This window comes from Danio rerio, chromosome 14, assembly GCF_049306965.1.
Source record: "Danio rerio strain Tuebingen ecotype United States chromosome 14, GRCz12tu, whole genome shotgun sequence".
Classification (NCBI taxonomy): domain Eukaryota; kingdom Metazoa; phylum Chordata; class Actinopteri; order Cypriniformes; family Danionidae; genus Danio; species Danio rerio.
In genome coordinates, this window is record NC_133189.1 from 29,243,676 (window position 1) to 29,264,781 (window position 21,106).

Sequence of the window (21,106 nt, forward strand, 5' to 3'; positions counted from 1 at the left end):
AATATTCATTATACGACCTCCTGTAAACCGAGGCAGCATTGCACCTGGTGTCCTCCAGGTATCATCTCCACAAGCAGACAGGCGCTAGCCAAATGATCTGAGTGCAAAATGCAAAGCTCCATCGGTCACATGGAGATATTAAGGCATGTGTGGTTTTCTACTGTACCCCTGGGGTTTAGACCACTTCCCTTCTCACAGTACTTATTGACACAGACACACACGCATGGGTTCTTTGTATCGCTCACACGCATACACTTTGTCTCTCTTCCCTATCACACATGCAAAGATGTGATAAACTTCATGTTTTCAAAATCAACCAATCTGTTGGTTGCATGAACAGCAAGTCATAACTGATCTCTTTTAAGGAAGCCCTATAAAATGAAACTGATTTGCATTCACCTAACCACAATCAGATGCAGGGAACTTTATGTAAGACGCCTGTTCAGAAGTGGTTAGATGGAGTTGAACAGAAAGCAGGGGTCTTGAGAAAAGTGTTTTTGAAACTAATTTTAGCATGAAACACTCAGAGCAGGCTATAGCAGTGCTGCTTTAAAGGCACAAAACCCTGCAAGAGGGTTTTACCTTGAAAACAGTCTAAAAGCTAAAGTGTGCGGACTGTCAGCTGGTTAAATAAAGTGCAGCCGCTCTCAATATCAAACTTCAGACAAAAACTCTACATCCAAATCCTATATTTTCTTTTCAGAATATGAAGAAATTGTTTAAAATATCGGTTAGAATTGAGTTGTTAGTGTGGCTTTATGTAGTGCATGGTCTGACAATTGGATGTGTTAATAAATTGGAATTAGGAGCAAAAATGTTGCCATTTTCATTTGCATACAGACTATAAAGCATATTTTAGCTGCATAGTAGCTTCATGTACCTTTTCTGTTTTTAAAAACATATGGGCTAAATGTCATGTTAGAAAAGTTGAAGCGCAATAGATAATCCATAAAAGACAGTATATTGGCTATGACAAGATGTCAATGGTAGTCTAACACCTGGTATTCTGAACTGGGACTTTGTATAGCTTTTTCTGATCTTCTTATGTAATATTGGGAAATACACAATGTGCTTTTTACATTTTTTTTCTTTCAAATCAAATTATTTCAGAGTACAAAGTTTAAATCACAATGAAAATGTGTTCACGTGTGTCAAATTGGACCACATTTGACCATAATGCATGTTTACATTATAAAAGCAACTCTAAAACCGATCAACAGTGGACTAAGTTTCAAACCTATTTACACTACCTTTACTAGTGGCCCTGTCTGAAATGCTTGCGTAGTGTAGAAGTTCGTAGGAGGTCCCATGTGTCATTTTTACGCTCAGTAGTGTGATGCAGGGTCTAAACAACATACAACTCTGAAGTCCTTGCGAAAGACCAATCAGACAAGGGATGGGCGGAGTTCACAATACTGATGGACAAACATCATGTAGATGAAATAATCAGTGTCAGTATTTAATAGAGTTGTCAAAAGTATCGAATTTTGGTACCAGTCAATAGTGAAATTTTAAAAACAACTTTTTTTGCCAACATTTCAGGGCTTATGTGTGGCATTTCTTTCAAAATGAAGGCAGAATGGAGTTTTAAGGTTTTGGTGGTTAAATTCAAGATTTCATCTAAGGTTCCAGGGATGTTACGTTTAGTCACACATTCTTTGTTGATATCTTACATTGGTTAAATATTTTAAAACCCACAGACAGATACATAGAGTGACTATTTGCTTTAGTCTGTGAACAAAAAAAATGGAAATGTTGATATGAGATTTCTGGCTGAAAACATTGACATAAAACTAGTCGATTTTTGCATAAATAGTTAACCTCTGTGCCTTATTCTTGATATATGCATATTAGAATGATACTTTTTAGTATATCACTCCCACAGCAAACCCCAAAACCCATAGCTTTGTTTTTTGTTTTTTATTTATTTAAGGATGTGCAACCATCGCTAAATCCTAGCTTAGCTTTTCATCTTCTTTCGACTCTCAGTTCATTAGTCCTAATGAAGTTGTGCTGAGAGTTAGTACTAATTCAGATGACTGTTACAAGCTCAGGATCTCCACAGTCACGGCATGTCTATTGATTTCCCAGCGTTTACAGCGGAGTGCATTCTTTTCAGATGTGTCCTCTGATGTTGGCCTCCTGACCTGTCATTTTTTTTTCTTTCTGTCGTTCTCAGTATGGGGAAGAGGAGGTCTGCTCAGACCGCCTGGATGCTGACTTCCCTGACTTTGACCTCTCGCAGCTGGACGCCAGTGATTTTGACTCAGTGAACTGCCTCAGTGAGCTGCATTGGTGCAATGAGCAATCAGATCACTCCCCTGCCTCCATACAGTACAGCGCTGGAGACCCAGAGCTATTCGAGGTGGGAAAGCTCACACTCATTGCTTAATCTTGAGCTGATTAGTGGTATAGGTTAGGAAATCATCTCTATTACTGTTACTTATAGTTAAAGTTTCTGATCCTACTATTTTATTGTTTTTACATTGACCGTAATCGTGTTAGCCCTTTGTAGATCCTCGTCCCAAATGGTACCCTTGATGTTGCAGTCTCGGCACAACCACATGTTGCAGCACAACCTTTGTGCTTTCACTACCCAACAAACTATTCAGTATTATGCAATGTTTGGACTTGGGGACAGCCTGAGTGGATTAAGAGGGCAATATGAAAAAGGGCCTTAGGTTCTTGGAAAAATGGTAGCCTTAAATGGATAATTCATCAAAAATGTAATTCTCTTACTGTGTACAGTACAATCCTTCATTCCAGATGTTCTTTAATTTTTGAAGTGCAAATTAGTATATGAAGATATTTTAAATATTATTTAATCATTTTGTTTATTAATTGCATTTCCATTTAACAATTTTATGGATCAAAAAGTACAAACAGACATCCTTATCGTAATCCTTATGAACAGATCAAGACAAATTTTAGACAAATTATCTTTTATCTTTTTTATTACTTATGACTTAAGAAGGGGGCACTGATATTCATTTGAGGTTTAAAGTAGAAGTAGAGTAAGAAGCCGATCACACCGAACATGCGAAAAAAAAAAAAGTGAGGCGCACTGCATACACTTTTTTTGTCCTTAGGCAACAACTGAATCAGCTGCCTACTGTGCGCGAGTGTTGCTGTTCATATTGGTATAATTTTAATATTTAATAATATTGTGATATTCAAGATTTGTGAAGTCATACAGCTCCAGATAACTCAAAACAGTATCTACTAGTCTCTCCTCTATCTTCAAAAGTCTCCGTAGTCATCTTGACAACACAAACACCACCTCTGCTTTTATTTGATTGGAAAATAAAAAGATTCGACTGCAGTAACACACTTTTTCCGCTCAAAGTTGACTTTTTCAACAACAAACACAGTGCGCAACAGCAAAAGTGTGAGGCGCAGCAAATGGTTAAAATGTGAGGTGTGCAGCATAAGCTGTGCGCAAACGCTCTCGACCATTAGTAAATCATTCAAATGATGCACCTGTCAACGCAAAAACCACGTTTGGTGTGATCTGCCCCTAAGTGATATCAGAATTGTATTGTTTGGTTAAAGCATTGTTTGGTTTATTCCAGTAGATATGTTACTGAATGATTGACTGATTTGACTGTATGACTAAATTTCATTGCTAGGGTTTGGATTTATGATTCAATTCTATTCAATTTATGTTTATTTCTATAGTGCTTTTCACAATGTAGATTGTGTCAGTGTAAATGATGTTTGCATGGGTGTTGCAGATTCGTTTAAGCTGAAACTTTTTAATTGAATTGCCATTCTTTAATGTTTCTGCCTCAAAAACAGATGAAAAACATATTCAGACACATGTTCTAAGGGCAAGTTTCTTGATTTTGCTTCACAGCAGATTTACCTTTATTTGTTTCTTGCTGTTGTAGGAAGAAAATGCGGCCCTGCTCGCTGCCCTCACAGACAGCCTGGACGGCATTGTTGAGGACGGAGTCGGGGGTCTGTCTGTGTTCCCTTCCCTGGGGGACGAACCTGAGGAGGGCGAAGAGGAGGAAGATGACCTCCCTATGGAGAGTGAGCCCCTCCCTGGCTCAATGAGCCCAGAGACAGAAGACCCATCTCTAGTAAGAACCCTTCCTTCCTGTTTAAGGTGGATATGGATGGGCCTCTGACTACCCCACAGCATGGGTATGATAGGCAACACAGGTCTGAATTTTTCTCATTTTGGGCTTTTTTTGTTTCTTTTTTAAGCAACCGATCTAACAAGAATCCTCTCCACAGGCAAGGATGTGGAGAACGTGGACACACTTTATGTGGATCTTTTTGCTTCGGCTTTTTTCTAGCTTTTCATTTTCCAACTCATCCCACTCCTCTTATCTTTCTCTCAGCCTTATAAGAAAGTACTGTGGCGGTACCATGGCACAGTGATGTCTTCAGATGGCAAAAAATGGACACTTTGGTATATTCCATGGCAATAGATAATCAAATAATCCTGAAAAATGGCTAACACAAGAATATTAAGTAGCAAGGCATGGGCCGGTATAAGATTTTGAGGGTATGAAAACCTTGGATAATAATATCACTATATTAGGGTATCAATATATTATATCAATATATTAGGGTATTGTGATTACTGCTCTAAAATAAGTTCTTTTTAAATGTCTGGGTAATAAAAACCAAAACGTTTTCCCCTCTGAACACAATACATTTTATTTTGAGATATTTTGGAGCAGGAAACATGTCTGACTAAATAATTCAAATAAATCATTGACCTCTGCTGTCTTTGTTAGTTTCAAAAACACTGATTTCTTTTTAAATTAAAAGTCATCATGGAAATATTTTTTGCTGGAGATACTGAAACTGGTTATCGTCCCATGCCTACAAGTAGCATAATGTTTTTTTATTTTTTATTTAACATTGATAGTTATTTAAAAATGTTTCCTGTGGACCATATCTGCATATTAGAATGATTTTTATGATCATGTGACATCGAATAAATAACATTTTAAAAATTAAAATGAGATATTTTTTAATTTTATCAGCTAAATTTGGCATTAGTGTCAATGAAATATTACAAATCTTGCCAACTTGAATTAAAAATTTGAACACTAGTTGTTTCCATGGCATTACCAGCATATTAGTGTCCAGCAAACATGGTTATACCATGGTACTTTTTTAAGGGAATGCTTTTATCTACTTCCCAGATTTCTGAATCCTCCAGGTGACAAAACGGACCTCTGCAGAATTGCTTTTTGCTCCCTTTTCCCACCTTTTATGGGAGAACCCTACTCTCTCTTGCTCATCTCTTTCCTAAAACGCCACTTCCTGGAACAAAATGCTGTTGTTATCTGTCCCTTTCAGCTCACAAACCCCAACAATTTAATCTGTGTATGTTGTGAAACCAGTTATAACAGTTATTACCCGTTGGACAGCTTTCCTATTCTACTCTTGTCTTTTCCCCCCTTTTTTCCCACTGCTTTCTTGTTTAATGCTGAACAATTGGTTGGCATAAGCTGTAGTGTGTTGTTGCTGTTTTTCCAGTTTGTGATGTGTGTTTTGTGATTTAATTTTTTCCATAGAGATTGGTAGCACTTACAGTAATGTCTCACATTTCATTCAATAGCTTAACAATTCACATTGTTCTAGAAATGCATTGTTTATTGCCCATGAAAGGGAACCGTCTGATTACTGAGATAATCGCTGTCTTCTTTTGGTGTTGCTGCAGTGTTACCAAAAAAGGCTATAACTTACAGTGTTTAGAGACAAATTATAGAAGATATATGCGAAAGAGAGACAAATCCCTTTTAAATTGAGGACAATTATGAAGATTTCTCAGAGAATGAGACTAGTACTTTTAAGGTGCCAGTGGGGCTGACATTACCAGTAGAGTAAATTGTAAACAATGTTTATTTTTCTCATTCAAACTATAGTGCACAATCATGCAGCATAGAGCAATGTTCTGAACAAAACAATTTACAGAGCTATCACTTGTTAAATGTACTACATACCAAGATACTTTGATTGGTTAATATGAACAGATTTACATATTTTGAACTAAAAATAAACACCAATTTTAATTAGCCTATTTAGTAATATATATTTATTATTATTTAGGAGTTTGTTCATAATACAGTAATTAAATTAATTGATACAACTTGATATGCTGATAATGTAATATTTAGAAACTGCAGCTCAGTAATTTGGGACCAATAAGATTTTTTATTTTTTAAAGAAATGAACGTTATAATTAGAATTTATTCATTCATTTATTTATTTATTTATTTATTTATTTATTTATTTATTTATTTATTTGTTTGTTTATTTATTTATTTATTTATTTATTTATTTATTTATTTATTTATTTATATCAATGCATAAATGACTTATACAAAACAATGCCAGAGGTGTTTATTAAAAATATGAAAAGCATAGTTATATAAAAGTAATTATAATCAATTTGATCAAATGTAACAGTGACAACTTTTACATCATTACAAAATGTTTGAAATAAATGACGTTAACATTTTTAAGATGTTATCCTGCTAAAATGTATCACAGTCTACAAAATAATTACTGAACTGCTATTTTAAACATTGACAATATTGAATATATTAAGAAATGTTTCTTAAGCAGAAAATCATGAAGGATCATGTGACACAGAAGACTAAAATTTCAGACTAAAATATATTCAATATTATTAATGACCATAAATAAAAGCATTTAAAACACTTAACACATGTTAAAACCATAGGGGATATAGGAATATATAAGTGTATGTACCTGTATATTTATTTATCAAAGTATTTTTCAATAAACAAACAAAAAAACCTATTGAACATTTAGAATACATCATAAATATACTGTATTTTTAAAACATTTCCAGACACTTTTGACTCCAGCATTTTTCTAAACAAAGTGCCTGGAAGTTACAAGTCTAGACAGATGCACTACCATGTTAAATCATTGAGTAACAATGGAATTGTTCCAGTATAGTTTAGTCTGGGCATTACTGTCATACCCAAGAGCTGAGAGCCCCCTCTGCTGGCAATGGCTACAGTTACACCTCAACCCCTAAATGAGGCCAGCCTGTGTGCTGAACAAGGGGTGCATTGAAGCACCAGGAAAAGAGAAAGCAGAGCACATGTTTTCATGGCATAGATGGCTGGTGCATGCCAAAATGGCTTGGTACACAGAAGCTGAAACCCTCAGCGCCCCTTCAGTTTCCTCAATGGACACTGAGAGACATGGACAGACCTGCCAAGTTGGCACATTAACAATCGCTTAAGGGACTCAGCAACACATCTCTGCTTCTTACTTTGCTTTCTTTAGTTGCGCTGATCATTTAGGACTCGCACTTTCAGTTATTTTAATGTCTTGTTCCTTCAGCAGGAAACTTGAAGTAATGCTATAGTAATTTATAGTAAACAACATAAGGATATTTGAATCGTGCTATAGTGAAGTTGCAGTAATGCTATAGTTGCTATGATTACACAACAACTAGTAATATAAACAAATGACCCAATATTTTAGTTTTCTTCTACTATAACATGTATTAAAGTACAATACACCACAGTTTACTGTAGTAAAAGTACAGAATTTATTAGTTTATACGTTTACTATATGAAATACTACAGTGCTTTGTAGCATTAATTAACAGGAAGTTATAAATGCAGTATTTTATACAGTGCAATACTTTTTACTGTATTATGGTTGAAAACTTACTATAAATTACTATAGTATTGTTTATTTTACAATGTTTTTGTAGATGTACTGACAGTCTTGATAAACAGACGTCAGAGATTGAGAGATTCTGTGTTTGTGTAAGGTCTCTGTTTTAAATGCGCCATGTGAGATCAAATTTTAATCCCTCACCTCTCGTTCCCTCCACAGCTGAAAAAGCTCCTGTTGACACCCCCTAATGTGCCTGTGGGCCTCGAGTCGCACAAAGACAGTGGCGTTCATCGTCATAGCAGTAGGAACCAGCATGTCAAGCCTGTGAGGCCCGTGCTAAAGGTGAGAGGAAATCCATTCATTATGACTCTAGCTTTAAGCAACAGCACATATTTTGGAAATAGGCTAATTTTACCATTTAGCTGATCTCCAGTTCTGACAGGAGCATATTTAGCCTAGCATATGTTAGCATCATCTTAGCTCAGTCAAAGTCCCTTTAAGGCAAACCATTTAACTCGGCGGCCATCTCTGAAATGCCTCTCGGCAGTATGCTCTTTCTGAATGGGCACACATTAAACTCAAAACTGTTTGGCAAGTTTACAATTACATTACATACTTGGAACCACCAATAAAATTAAACAACAGCTGTCTCTTTAGTTTTGTTTCTTAACGTACGAATCAAACAAAATCAACATATTTTCTGGTTGCCCGAGCTAATACACATACACACAAGATCACGACACCAACCTTATTTAAAACTGTTAGACATTATCATCCTCTGGATAATGGCTGTCTGATCATATAGCTCTTCTGCAGTAATCCACTACTTTGTCTTTATGGCGAATCTCCTCCAGAAATAACAGAGACTGTTTGTTTAGAAGTTTGTTGGCGTTTGAGTAGTTACTGTCATGTGATGTGCATTTGACAGGACAGACTGTACTTTATGTACGTTTCATATAGATTACGAAACCAAAATAAGTTTGGTTTTAAGTGCAAAAAAATACTTGGTTCATTTAAAAGTACAGATTTCAAGCTTTATGTGGTTATATTTCTTATGTCTGTGAAGCGAAAATTGGCAGAGATTCTAGTGTGTTTGTTGAACAACAAATTGTAAAAGTACACGTCTGGTCCGAGCTTTTTCCTCGGAGAAACGTCAGTCTAAAGCAGGGGTCACCAAACTTCTTCCTGGAGATCCGGTGTCCTGCGGATTTTAGCTCCAACCCTAATCAAACACATTTTAACAAGCTAATCAAGGTCTCACTGGGTATACTTGAAACACCCAGGCAGATGTGTTGAAGTTGGAGCTAAAGCCTGCAGGGCACCAGACCTCCAGGAACGAGATTGGTGACCCCTTGTCTAAAGCAATTAATGATTGGCTTCTGTACTAGTACGCGGGGCTTCATTCACCATATTGATTAATAGACTTTTCCCATTCAAAACTATACAAATGACATGTCTTGTGTACTCTACAGTCTTTAGCCACTTTCAAACAGTGATACCGGTAAATATCTGGAAAATTATGGGAACGACTTTACGGTAATTCAAAAAAGCGGTGTTTACACAGGCAAAAACTTTACGGAATTTTTCCAGAAAAGAGCATTCGCACATCCATTTTAAAATGCCAGTAAATTCTGTCATCACTAACCAAAATGATCTCTAAACAGCTGAAGGGGTCGGGCTTTTGTTGATGGTTGATGGTACATAAGATGTGTGTTTGTGTTGGCGTTTACCAGCTGCTTCACGTGCACAAGCGGCAGAGCTTGAAGGTAAACAAACAGCAGTATATCATAAGCATTTTATCGATAAATTTTTACACAGTTGGCATTAAGAAAGAAAATAGAAACAGTATCTTGCTAACATCTAGCAGCTAAATGTGTCTGAAAAAATATTAAGTGAAGTTTTTTAAACTAATTTCGAGAGGAGCACGTGATATGATTGACTGCAGCACATCTGTCCTAACTCACTATAAGTAGCCTAGCTAGATTTACTCCCTTATCTTCATTTTCCCAAGAAACCCCCCATCCACCCCTTTCTCCTCCTTTCCTCCTTTAAAAAAAGGGGAGCTCTCGAGAACCACCTGATCTCGTACTCCCCTCTCATGCTCTATGGATCTGGCGGGGGCCCTGGGCTTAACTATCTCCGAGCTCAGGGTTCTCTCCCAGTACAGCATGCCAAACCTGCTAACAGTTGTCAAGCAATATCTAAGTGTGAACTCTTGAAAAGGATATTATTTTCAAAAACAGCGCAGATGTGGATGCATCTGAACGTTCTGATTAGCTAAAATAGATGTCTCACGTCAGCATGTTCTAGACATGCACGCGCTCACACAGAGCAGCATTCCAGCAAATTACCGTTAATGTTACAACTTCTCTTTCCGGAAAATTGCCGGGAACAAATTTACCGGTATTTTATAAAAAGGGCCTGTTCACACATGATCCCTTTCCAGACATTTGCAAGTAATTTTCCAGAAAGGTCTGTATGTGTGAAAGGGGCTTTTGACGTAGTTTGGCATAAATCGTTGAATAGACCATTAGTATCTCCCTCAAAAATTTTTTAAAGAGTTTTGATAATTTTCTTATTTAAAGCTTGACTTTTCCTACTTCACGTACTAAGACCAATGAACGAATTGAACATAATAGGCTATTTCGCACATGAAAAAAGTTTAGCTAGGTTACTAGGTAACAGCTTTGTGTAATGTCATTGCACCTGCTGCAGCCATGCTACAGCAGCAAAGTTCCTAGATTATTATGCCAGAATGTTTGAGCTAGCCGATCTAGAAAATAGAAACTTTTCAAATAGCAATGAGTACATGATGTAACTATAGAAGAGTCATGCTTTAATAGGAAAATTATCTAAACTTTTTTTTTTAATTTTTTGAGCAAGTTTTAAATGGTCTTACCAGATTGAAAGATGTATGCTAAGCTAAGCTAAGCTAAAAGTGCTCCCGCCAGACCCAGAGATTAGCTGAGTGTACTCAGAAATGGTAAAACTAAACTGTTTAAGTCTCAGGGAGTTGTAAAAGTTGAAAAAGAAAAAGTGTAGTGGTGCTTTAAACTCAAAACAGGATTCAAGAGGGCAAAGAAGACTTTCCATTGTACACCATTTATTACCGTTTACACCACAGTGTGTTCCCACTGCAACGCTAATGCCCAATTAGCTTATGCCAGCCTTTAGAAGCCACACCGAGGATTTGCGCTTCAAAGTTCTAAAGCCTGTGAAGCCTGTGGTTCCTCATTCACTCTCTGCGCTTTGGCACATCGCACCACGGCTAAGACTGTCGACGCATTAGAGTTGAGTGCAGCCATCTGTCATGCCAAAGCCACAGCCTCTACCCAGCCTAAAGGGCAATGTTCACTGAGTTAGAGATTACTTCAAAGAACAAGCAGTAGTTCCTCAGATACTAGAAGAATATCTCACAACCAACCTTGGCACATTTGTCACCGTAACCTTAGAGCAAAGTACACTCTGAAATAGACTCCAGGGGTTTCAGCTGCCCGCATAGTTCACATGCTTGCTCATTTCATAAGGGGGTTACAAAAGATGGCCGGCTACATTTAGGATGAATGCCAAAAGCAAATGCTCATCACTAGAATAGTTTCAAAAAGCTTATATTTGTTACTTCTGTCATTATAATGCTTAAACTTTCATTGTGGCTTAGATAAGATTGTTTTATTATAATAGACTAAACCATAAACAGATTCAAATCTGCTTTGAGCTGATTTTATTTTTTAGATTTACATGGTTGTATTAAAAAAGTCTTAATAACTCTTTCTTAATTTAAAACCCTAAAAACATCTTAATTCAGAGCTTAAATTCAAAATCTTGCAATAAATAATGCTCAAATTGCAAAAAAAAATTATATTGCTTTGGTTTTCTTGAACAAAAATTGAAATATTGTTAAATTAAGAAATACCCAAGAAAAGAAGAAATTGTTACTTGTTTTTTAAAGTAACAGAATTATGTGAACAAAAATTTATCAGTTTAATGATTGATTATAAAAAAAATCAATTAAATTTTTCTTGTCATTATTATTATTATTATTATTTATTATTTTTATTATCGAAAATATATTTAAGTATTGATACATTGAATATAATTTGATTACATATTAATATTTTAATGGAAAACATTAGGCAGTTCAAATTCAATTTCAAAGGAAAATGCATGCTACTATTATAAAAAGTAAATTTTTTACAGTCAAATATGTTTTAAACGGTAATTTATCGCTGTCTTCAAAGCAGATTTTTTCTCACCTAATTCTCATCATCTTTGTTGTCACAAAATTCTTCAGAAATCCAGAGATCCTTCAGACCTGCTATGCATGTTATTTTTTAAGATACTTTGATTTATCCACTTTATTTTGCAGTGTGGAAATTAGCATTTTTCTTTGAATGTGTAAGCCATTTGAGTCTGACAAATGCTTTCACTACAAAGCAGTAATTTTATAACAATAAATTAAAATTTAAATATTATGGTAAGAAAATTTTGTTTGCAATTTTGTTTTCAATCAGCATAAAAAGCCAAAAATGAATGAAAGTGAATGACACTGTAAGTCTCAATGCAATTAAATGACGTGTCACACCCTCTCTTATGTGAAAAATACGATGGATAGAAAGTTTTAAAAAAAAGAAAGTTTAACTCTTTTTTTTAAAAACAGAATTGTTTGTAGCATTCAAAACATTTGTATTTTTTTACATTTATTATGGTAATGCATCTTCTTTCCTAAATGAAATATTATACTTGCAGTCTCCAGAGTTTCAATCGGTACATACAGTTATAAGTATTTGTTTATACGTATTTTAAAGAGCCCCTATTATGCATTATAAAATGTCATATTTTGGTTTTGGGGGTCTCCATCAACATTCTGATATGCAAGCAAGGTAAAAAAAAACACTTTCGTTGTCTTATGATATGCATTTATTTTTACCTAATTATGCCAAAGACTCCCATATGATTTGGTCAGCGATTCATTTGTTCCCAAACCACCCATTTGTGTGAGGCTAATCTGCGCTGATTGGTCTGATGACCCAGTCTGTTGTGATTGGTTGACTGCTTTCAGCAAGAGACAGATTAAAAAAAGCCCACCCCGGCGTATGGAGTATCAGAGAATATGTCAGAGGCCAATGCAGGAATGCAATAATGCAATGCAGTTAAACACCAGCATATTACTCTACTCCTAATGCTAACCCCATGTAATAACAACGACACACATTTAGTATTAATATATACAGTGGAAAAGGTTGAACTATTTTGAAAATTGACCGCGCTGTGTGTGGAACAGCTGATGGTGACCATAACAAAGACACATGGCAGAGGATCGTGAATTCAGAAGTGCATTTAAATCAGTCAAGGAATAAACACACATTGCTTTTCAATGGAGTTTTGAACGTGATATATAAGTAGCCCAAACAGATTAAACCTGAGAGATACAATACAAGCACTGATCATTAATAGATGTGTTTGCAAGCTGCGTGGAGCGATAACAAGTTACAACACACATTTAAACACTTATTTCGCAAACTACACAAAACGAGGCAACAATTTTAACCACACTTACATGTTATGATGCGGAGAAGGAAGAAACTGGTCCATATAAACTGTAACTGTTACTGACGAAGTTTCTTTCAAAGTCTGACAAAGTTCTATACTTAATAGTCTCTGCTGCTCCTTCAATAGCGAATGAGCAACTAATCCCGCGTTGCAGCGTAGGTTATTGTATCAATCATCAGAAAAATTACAGGATGCGGTACTACATATTTGGTGATGTACCGTGTCGATGTCGATGCGCTCTGGCAAAGATCCGAACCCAACTTGATTCATTTATTCGACTTTGAGTCGACTATTTCATTAAAGAATCAATAGTTTTAAACATGGTGCACTTTCAGATTTAAACTTCAGCTGGATGTTTCCATTCACTTAGAGCTGTGGTACAAACTGCGTGGATGATGGTTTTCAAAAACATTTTCAAATAGTGGCTCTTTAATGACATGTTTTGTCCTTTATATTACTGCTGTTGATAATGGCGCTTTGGAAAATCGTTAATTTACTTACATCTATTAACTATAATATAATCATAAATGTTTTTTAGACTTTTTTTGTTATGTAAATCTATTTCATATACATCAAAAAAATTAAATAAACCATCTTCTCTCTTCACAGAAGGACAAATCAAGCACACAGGAGCGTAAGCCGCGGCCAGTGAGGCCCAGCGGTCGTCTTTGCACTGAACTCCACCGTCACCTCACCACAGCACGGGACAATGAGGACACACCGTCAGCCGACACTGAGGAAGAAGAAGAGGAAGAGGACAGCGAGTCAGAAGAAGAAGAGGAAGAAGAGTCATCCAGCAGCGAGGGGGAAAGCGTGGTCTGCATTGAGCCAGCAAAGCCTCAGTTCTCCTCTGAGAAAGAACTGCACTCTGTAGTCGAGCTCATCAAATACATGCACACGTACTGCCTGCCTGTACGCAAACAGGCTAGCTGGGATCGCAAAGAACGCGAGGCATTAGCACGGAAAGCCAAACCTGAGCACTCACAGATCCCTCGACCCCCTCCGACCTCTCAGAAACCTGCTTCTCAGACCAGGCCCAGGATGCCGTTCTGTCGACGAAGGGAAATCAAGGCTCATTCACTGCTTAAGGAGCTTTTAGAGGCCGTCAGCTCGTTTGATGTTAGTAAGCCTTATAGGATGCACAGCCCTCCTTATATTCACAGCAGAGGAGCTGCCATTCGGCCCGCTGTTGACGTTTCTTCTTCTCCTCCACGGCAGCCCAAAGCTGAACCTAAAGACTCAGACTGTGAGAGTTGGCAAAAGGCTGCAAAGAGGCCTAAGAGCCCAGAGCCAGAGGAAGGGTCATTTTCTGTCAGACGCTCACGACGACTGGCTTCTTTTCCTAGCCGGTTTGCTAAGAGGGTTCGTGTTAACTGTGGCCGGACGGAGCAATGCAGCGAAGAGGAGATTACGGTCAAACATCCTCCCACTGACACTGAAAGCAGCCAGAAGAGCAGCTCCTACAAGCCTTCTGAGACCCATAATAACCCATGCTGCAGTGACGGTAAGAATTCAAGAACACATCGCAGGTTTACTATTAAAACAGTACTATAGTTTAGACACATTACAGACTGAGATTTGTTTTTTGGGAGTCTCGAATGCTATTCATTTATTTAAAATCAATTTTATTTGTGAGTAGTTTACCAATTACTTTAAATTTCTTTTAAAATGATCAATGTTTCTCTCAGGTTTCTAAGTGTAGGTTTTGTAATTTCACTTTAATGGTGGTGAACAGGTTCTTTTCATTTCCTTTAATGTAAAATAAATTAACTTACATATATGAAGCTCATTCTAGATGAAATGCAGTGGTGTTTGCCTCTTCACACTGCAAAATATGTCTATCTTACCTAGAGATTTTGTCTTGTTTTTAGTCAAAATATCTACAAACTCTTGGGGTAAGCAACATAATCCTTTTTCCATCTGAAAACAAGATTATTATGCTTACCCCTCTAGGAGATTATTTAGCTTGTTTTAAGTAAAAACTCACTTCATTTTGACTTACACTACCGGTCAAAAGTTTGGGGTCAGTTTTCATGTTTGTTTTTTGAAGAAAGTTATTCTGTTCATCATGGCGGCATTTATTAAATGTACAATTTTTTAAAAATTGTTAAATATTTATATATTAAATATATATTTATTTATTATTGTATGTATGTTTCAAATAAAAATATTACTATTACCATTCATAATAGTAATATTAAAAATAATAATAATTAATATTACAGTGATTTCTGAAGGATCATTCTATTCTGAAGACTGGAGTAATGAAGCATAAAATTCGTCTTTAAATCACTGGAATAATTTTTTAAATTACATTAAAAACTATTTTGAGCAGTTATTTTATCGTGCAATAACATTTCACAATTTGTACTGTATTTTTGATCACATAAATGCAGCCTTGGTGAGCGGGAGAAGCTTATTTTAAAACATTTAAAAATCCTATTGACAACAAACTTTTTACCGGTAGTGTATTATTTTTGAAAATAAGACTATAAAGTTTTATACCTGTGTTAAAAATGCTTCTTGATTTAATAATTTTGACAGGAATCATAACAAAAGGTCTAAGTAAAGGCATTTTTGCAGTGCATATGGTGAATAAAATATAATATGATAGATGGATGGATGGATGGATGGATGGATGGATGGGTGGATGGATGGATGGATTGATGGATGGATGGATGGATGGATGGGAAGAGAAAGAGAGTAAACAGAAAAATTGATCAATGTTTTTTACTTTAACTTAAACTTAAAAATATATATTTGTATAGCAAAACTTATATACTATAACTTATATGACTTATTATTTCTAAAAACAAAACTATATATTGTTATGCCTGTGTTAAAAATGCTTCTAGATTTTTGAGTTTTGACCAGAATCATGACAAAACCTTTAAGGCATTTTGCATATTTTGAATTAAATATGATAAATGGATTAAGCGAGAAAGAGAAAACAGAAATATTAATCAATGTTTTAAACTTAAACTTTTTTAAACAATTTTATTTTTATAGCAACATTTATATACTTTGTAGATCAAATTGCAATATTGAAAAAAGATATTTAAAAACATTTTTAAAATAGCTATACTTAAATATGGTGAACATGGTGATAAAATAAAAAATATAATAAGATTACATGTTTATTTTGACTTGAAAGTCCTTGATCTTTTTCTATTATTCAGCATTCTTTGAAAAGACTTCTATTTGTTGCTGCTTTAAAGAATCCAAAAGCCAAACAATGTTCTAAAGAATCTATAATGCACCATCAAGCATGTTTTTAATCTTCATAGAGCCAGTTGAAGAGCTCACAGCATCTGCTATTGAGATCTCTAACAATGCCTCTGTCTGTTGTTGTGATTGCAGAGAAACGCTCCTGCCTCTGTCTGCCGCTGGCAACCAAATCCAACGGGTGCGTGTTCAATTCATTCCTAATCTATTCTAGAGCCCTGGAACACTTCCAGGCCAAAAGTTTAAGACTCTTGTCCATCTTGAGAATTGCCTAGAGAAGGCTTGTTTTGTAGCTATTTTACCACAAAACACGGCGTCTCTCAAAGTGAAGTATTGCTATAAATAGCCAGAGGTCCTACTACCAATTACAGTCATTTGTTGTTCCATGCATATACATAGCTCAGACGCGGTGCAGATAAAGAAACCCAGATCAATCAAACCCTGCTATAAATGTCGTTAAAAGAAAAATAGAAATCTCTGAAGCAGTAAACCGGATGCATTTTGTTGCTGCACAAACAGAAAAACATATGTGATGAAAAGGAAAATGAAGTTTGGAAGGTCTTGAAAAGGTCTTGATTTTGAAATCACTTTTGGTCACTTTATTTTGATGGTCTGTTTGTTGCATTTAAGTTGCATTGCATCTACATGCCAACTAATTCTCATTAAATTATAAATACACTGTTAGGTCAGGGTTAGGGTTAGTGTAAGTTGATGTACTTGCAAAGTTACTTATAGTCAGCTAATTGTCTGTTGAAGGAACAGTATCAACAGATATTAAGCAGACAGTCTACTAATCCTCAAATTGACCAAAATAAAGTGTTACTTATGTTTTCTAGTCTGTCTTTTTTTCATGCTTTTAAAAACCCAAAAGGACCTCTGAAGAACCCATAATGCACCATCAAGTATTTGTTTTTCCAAGCATATACATATGCTCTGAAGTAAAGAGACCCAGATCGATCAAACCCTGCTTCAAATGTCATTAGAGGACAAATATAACCCCCTGAAGCAGTAAATCTGATGCATTTTGTTGTTGAAACTGTATCCTGTTTTTCTTGTCCGACTAAGAGTTTAATGGATTCTGCTGTTTCTTCTTTGTGTTTTCCTGATCAGAGACACGCAGTACGCCAACAAGCCCTTTGAGCAGACTCTCTGTATGGAACTGTGTGGCACAGCAGGTATTATTACGCACTTAGTCGGTGGTATTTTTATAAGCGTGTCATTTTTGGGGCATTGTGTAAGCTATTAGCACTTGATTCACCTCATATGTTCTCACACATGCTGATAGCTTGCCAGTATTTGCACAGGATTTAGACTGTTGCGAATGACGCGTGTAGATTAGGCTAGTGAATGTCTAAATAAGCTGAATGGTAAACGGCTTGTTACTGCATCCTGTCAAATAAAAGTTTGTGGCCTTCACTTATGAAAAGAAACAAAAGAAAAGAGTAATTTAAAATGAACTGTCAATGCAATTTAGAAATGTTGTGTATTAGTGTGATGAATATTTTGATGGATATATTTGTTTTTAAAAGATCAGATTTTAATTGGAATTGAAATGTTATTAATTGTATGAATGTCCTTGTCGTCACTTTTAATTAGTTGACTGAATTCAGAAGGTTTGGGGTCTTACATTTTTAGCAAATTCAATATTATTTCTGAAATAGAAAGCTTTTGTAATTCACTTTCATTTTGCTTAATTTAATTCATCCTTGCTACATAAGAGTATTATAAAATTACAAAGTAAAATCCTTACAGAACATTTAAACTGTATAATGTTACAAAAGGGTTTCTTTTTCAGGTAAATTCTGATCTTTTAAACTTTTGAATTAATCAAAGTATTCTGAAAAACAAACTGGTATTGTTATGCTTAAGAAGAGTCAAAAGCTTACATACAGCACCTTTAATCATGTGATTGATTGTGTGTGACATTGAAGACTGGAGTAACATTTCTGAAAATTTTGCCTTACCATGACAAGAATGCATTGTATTTTAAAATATATTAAAATTGAAAACTATTATTTACTTTAAATGTAATGGGAACACTTTACTCTAAGGGGCGTTCAAAAGACTTTCATGAAAAATTTGCATGTCATGAATGATATTTTTAAGCGTGCTTATAACAATTATCTTTAAGTGTCATTCACTCAGTTATGTCATATTAAATGCAAATATAACATAGTTTGAGATAACTTGACATAAACAAATACATCCCAACCTATCTTTGTCTTGACAACTTGGCATTACCAATACAGCATAATTTGTCATAAATCTGTCATAACCATTATTGTCATGAGGCCATTATTATTGTGTCCCGAATGTTTTTGTGACTACTTTTTCAGTGCAAGTAATTGAATTTGGCTTTCATTAAAAGTGTCAATATTCTGTCAAATAATTGAATAATGTACATACACACACACACACACACACACACACACACACACACACACACACACACACACACACACACACACACACACACACACACACACACACACACACACACATATATATATATATGTATGTATGTATGTATGTATATATTTATATATATATATATATATATATATATATATATATATATATATATATATGGCAATATTATTACAGTTTCATAAATATTTTTCATTTCATAATGAATGCTTAAAAGCGTTTCAGCAATACCAATATAGATAATTGCCTTAGCAACAGCCACTAATAATAACCGATTCAAGATTATCCTTCATTATTATATATTACACACGCATAATATTATGTATGACTTCTTTCGTAAGCGTCATTAATTATGTTCATTTCATAGCTCTTGTACACCATGACTAATAACAGAATACTGGGTGTTATTACAGTGCATTTGGTTGTGCCTGTCGCAGTGATTAATGAGCGAGTGTGTGTGTGTGTTTTGCAGGCCTGACTCCCCCCACCACACCTCCCCATAAACCAGTGGAAGATGAGCTCTTCAAACCCGACGCAAAAGCGGATCTCAGCACCAAAAGCTCATGCCTGATGCGGGCTAATATGCGCAAACTCCCTGAACAGACAGAACTGTATGCCCAGCTGCGCCGCATGGGTCAAACGGGGGATATAGACTCTAAGGGTGGGACGCAACGTGCTTATGGGGACCATGATTACTGCCTGATGGGGCTGGGAGAGAGTCGTAAGACAACAGCAGTGCTAAATGGCTCTCAGTGCCATGTGGAAGTGAAAGAGAAAGATGAAGAGGAAGAAATGGAGATGGATGTGGAGAAAGAAGAGATGGAAGAAAAGGAGGAGGAGAGGGTATTAACAGACTGCCAGCAAAGGACTGAGGTTAATTCTCTGGTTGAGCTGCCCAGTCCAGAGGAGACCAGTGAACACTCACCTGTCCGATCTCCAAGCCCAGAGCTGGACGCCCAGTCGCCAGTGTCCTGTTCACCTCCTTCCCCCAGCTGCAAACTCTCCTTCAGGTACTGAGTTTGCCATTCAGTTTGAATAAGCTGCATTTTGGTGAACTCAGAAATCTGAACATTTTGAGTTCAATGAGTTTAATTAACAAATAACTTTGAAAAGTGATACAGGACATTTGTCAGCTTAAACGCATGTATAATGTCACACACATATAGTGACACTAAAATAGCTCTTTAAGACACTGCAGGTTAATAGAGTAAATACTGAAGTAATGAAAACAACACCGAGTTATTACCATACTTCCTCAGCTGATTGATTGCATTAAGAAGTTCAGGGTGAGGCCAAGCTGGAGCGCCCACTCTGATCCCCCCTGGATCTGCAATGGTTGAGGAAATTCCAAATTGAGTCAAAACAAATGAGTACAATTGGCTTGATTAGATTGACAATGGAAATTTGGAAAATGCAACCAACAGAACCTGGGAATTAAAAAAAATAAGAATAATAATGGCAGGGTTTTTTTGTATTACAATTTTAGCAGAATGTTATGTTTAAATTTGCCATTGAGGCATAATTTAATCAAGTGAAGTTTATTTATAAACTAATTTCAAGAGGAGCACGTGCTTATGATTGATCACGGCTGGTCCCACATTAGCTAACGCATGATTTAATAATTGGATGATTCCTTGCTTGTGTGAGTTTCCCCCAGGCTCCCCAGTTTCCTCTCACAGTCCATAGGTGAATTGACCAATCCAAATTGGCACTGTAGTCGAGCTCTTAACCAGCAGTATATCAGTCAGATAGTCAGAAAACTTTATTTTCATTATTTTGGTAGAATAAAATATTATCAGCTAAATTATTTATGAACAGATGCTTCTATAAAATCCTTCCAAATAGATATGAATAAAACTGAAGTTTTGTGTATGTATAGTATGTACTGCTGGGGTTTGGCTCAAACAGATGAAAAATATATATTTTTGAGGGAAAAAAGCCATTTAAAATCTGTAGACACAAATTGATGATGTGATAAAAGAAGCACATAAAAATGTTTTGGAGGTTTTTTTTATTATACTTTAAACAAAAACAAATTATTTTATAGTCTAAACAAAACAAACAAAAAGCCCAAAATGTCAAAATTAGCAATATGTAGCAGTATTAGTGTGCAGTTTTGTCACCTTAAAGAAATAGTTCACCCCCTAAAAAAGTACTCCCCATCAGTGCTGTGTAGTAACTAATTACACATTGTCTGGAGTTTCTAATAATGTTCCAACGATACAGTAATTATTTTACTTTTTAAAAAGCTAAACAGATTGCTGATCCTTTT

The 21,106-nt window shown here is 35.7% G+C and overlaps 1 protein-coding gene across 2 annotated transcripts in view; it reads left to right on the forward strand.

Moving 5' to 3' along the window:
• ppargc1b (peroxisome proliferator-activated receptor gamma, coactivator 1 beta) overlaps positions 1 to 21,106 on the forward strand; it is a 62,338-nt gene that overhangs the window by 35,901 nt on the left and 5,331 nt on the right. The window contains exons 2-8 of one of the 2 annotated variants that reach the window (XM_073921837.1): positions 2,180 to 2,365; positions 3,891 to 4,167; positions 7,852 to 7,974; positions 13,792 to 14,686; positions 16,543 to 16,588; positions 17,518 to 17,582; positions 19,307 to 19,844. In XM_073921837.1, coding sequence (XP_073777938.1) covers positions 14,074 to 14,686; positions 16,543 to 16,588; positions 17,518 to 17,582; positions 19,307 to 19,844 — 1,262 coding nt within the window. In that variant the 5' untranslated portion in view covers positions 2,180 to 2,365; positions 3,891 to 4,167; positions 7,852 to 7,974; positions 13,792 to 14,073. The remainder of the gene's footprint in view (positions 1 to 2,179; positions 2,366 to 3,890; positions 4,168 to 7,851; positions 7,975 to 13,791; positions 14,687 to 16,542; positions 16,589 to 17,517; positions 17,583 to 19,306; positions 19,845 to 21,106) is intronic. The other variant, XM_009291061.4, reaches the window with a different exon arrangement.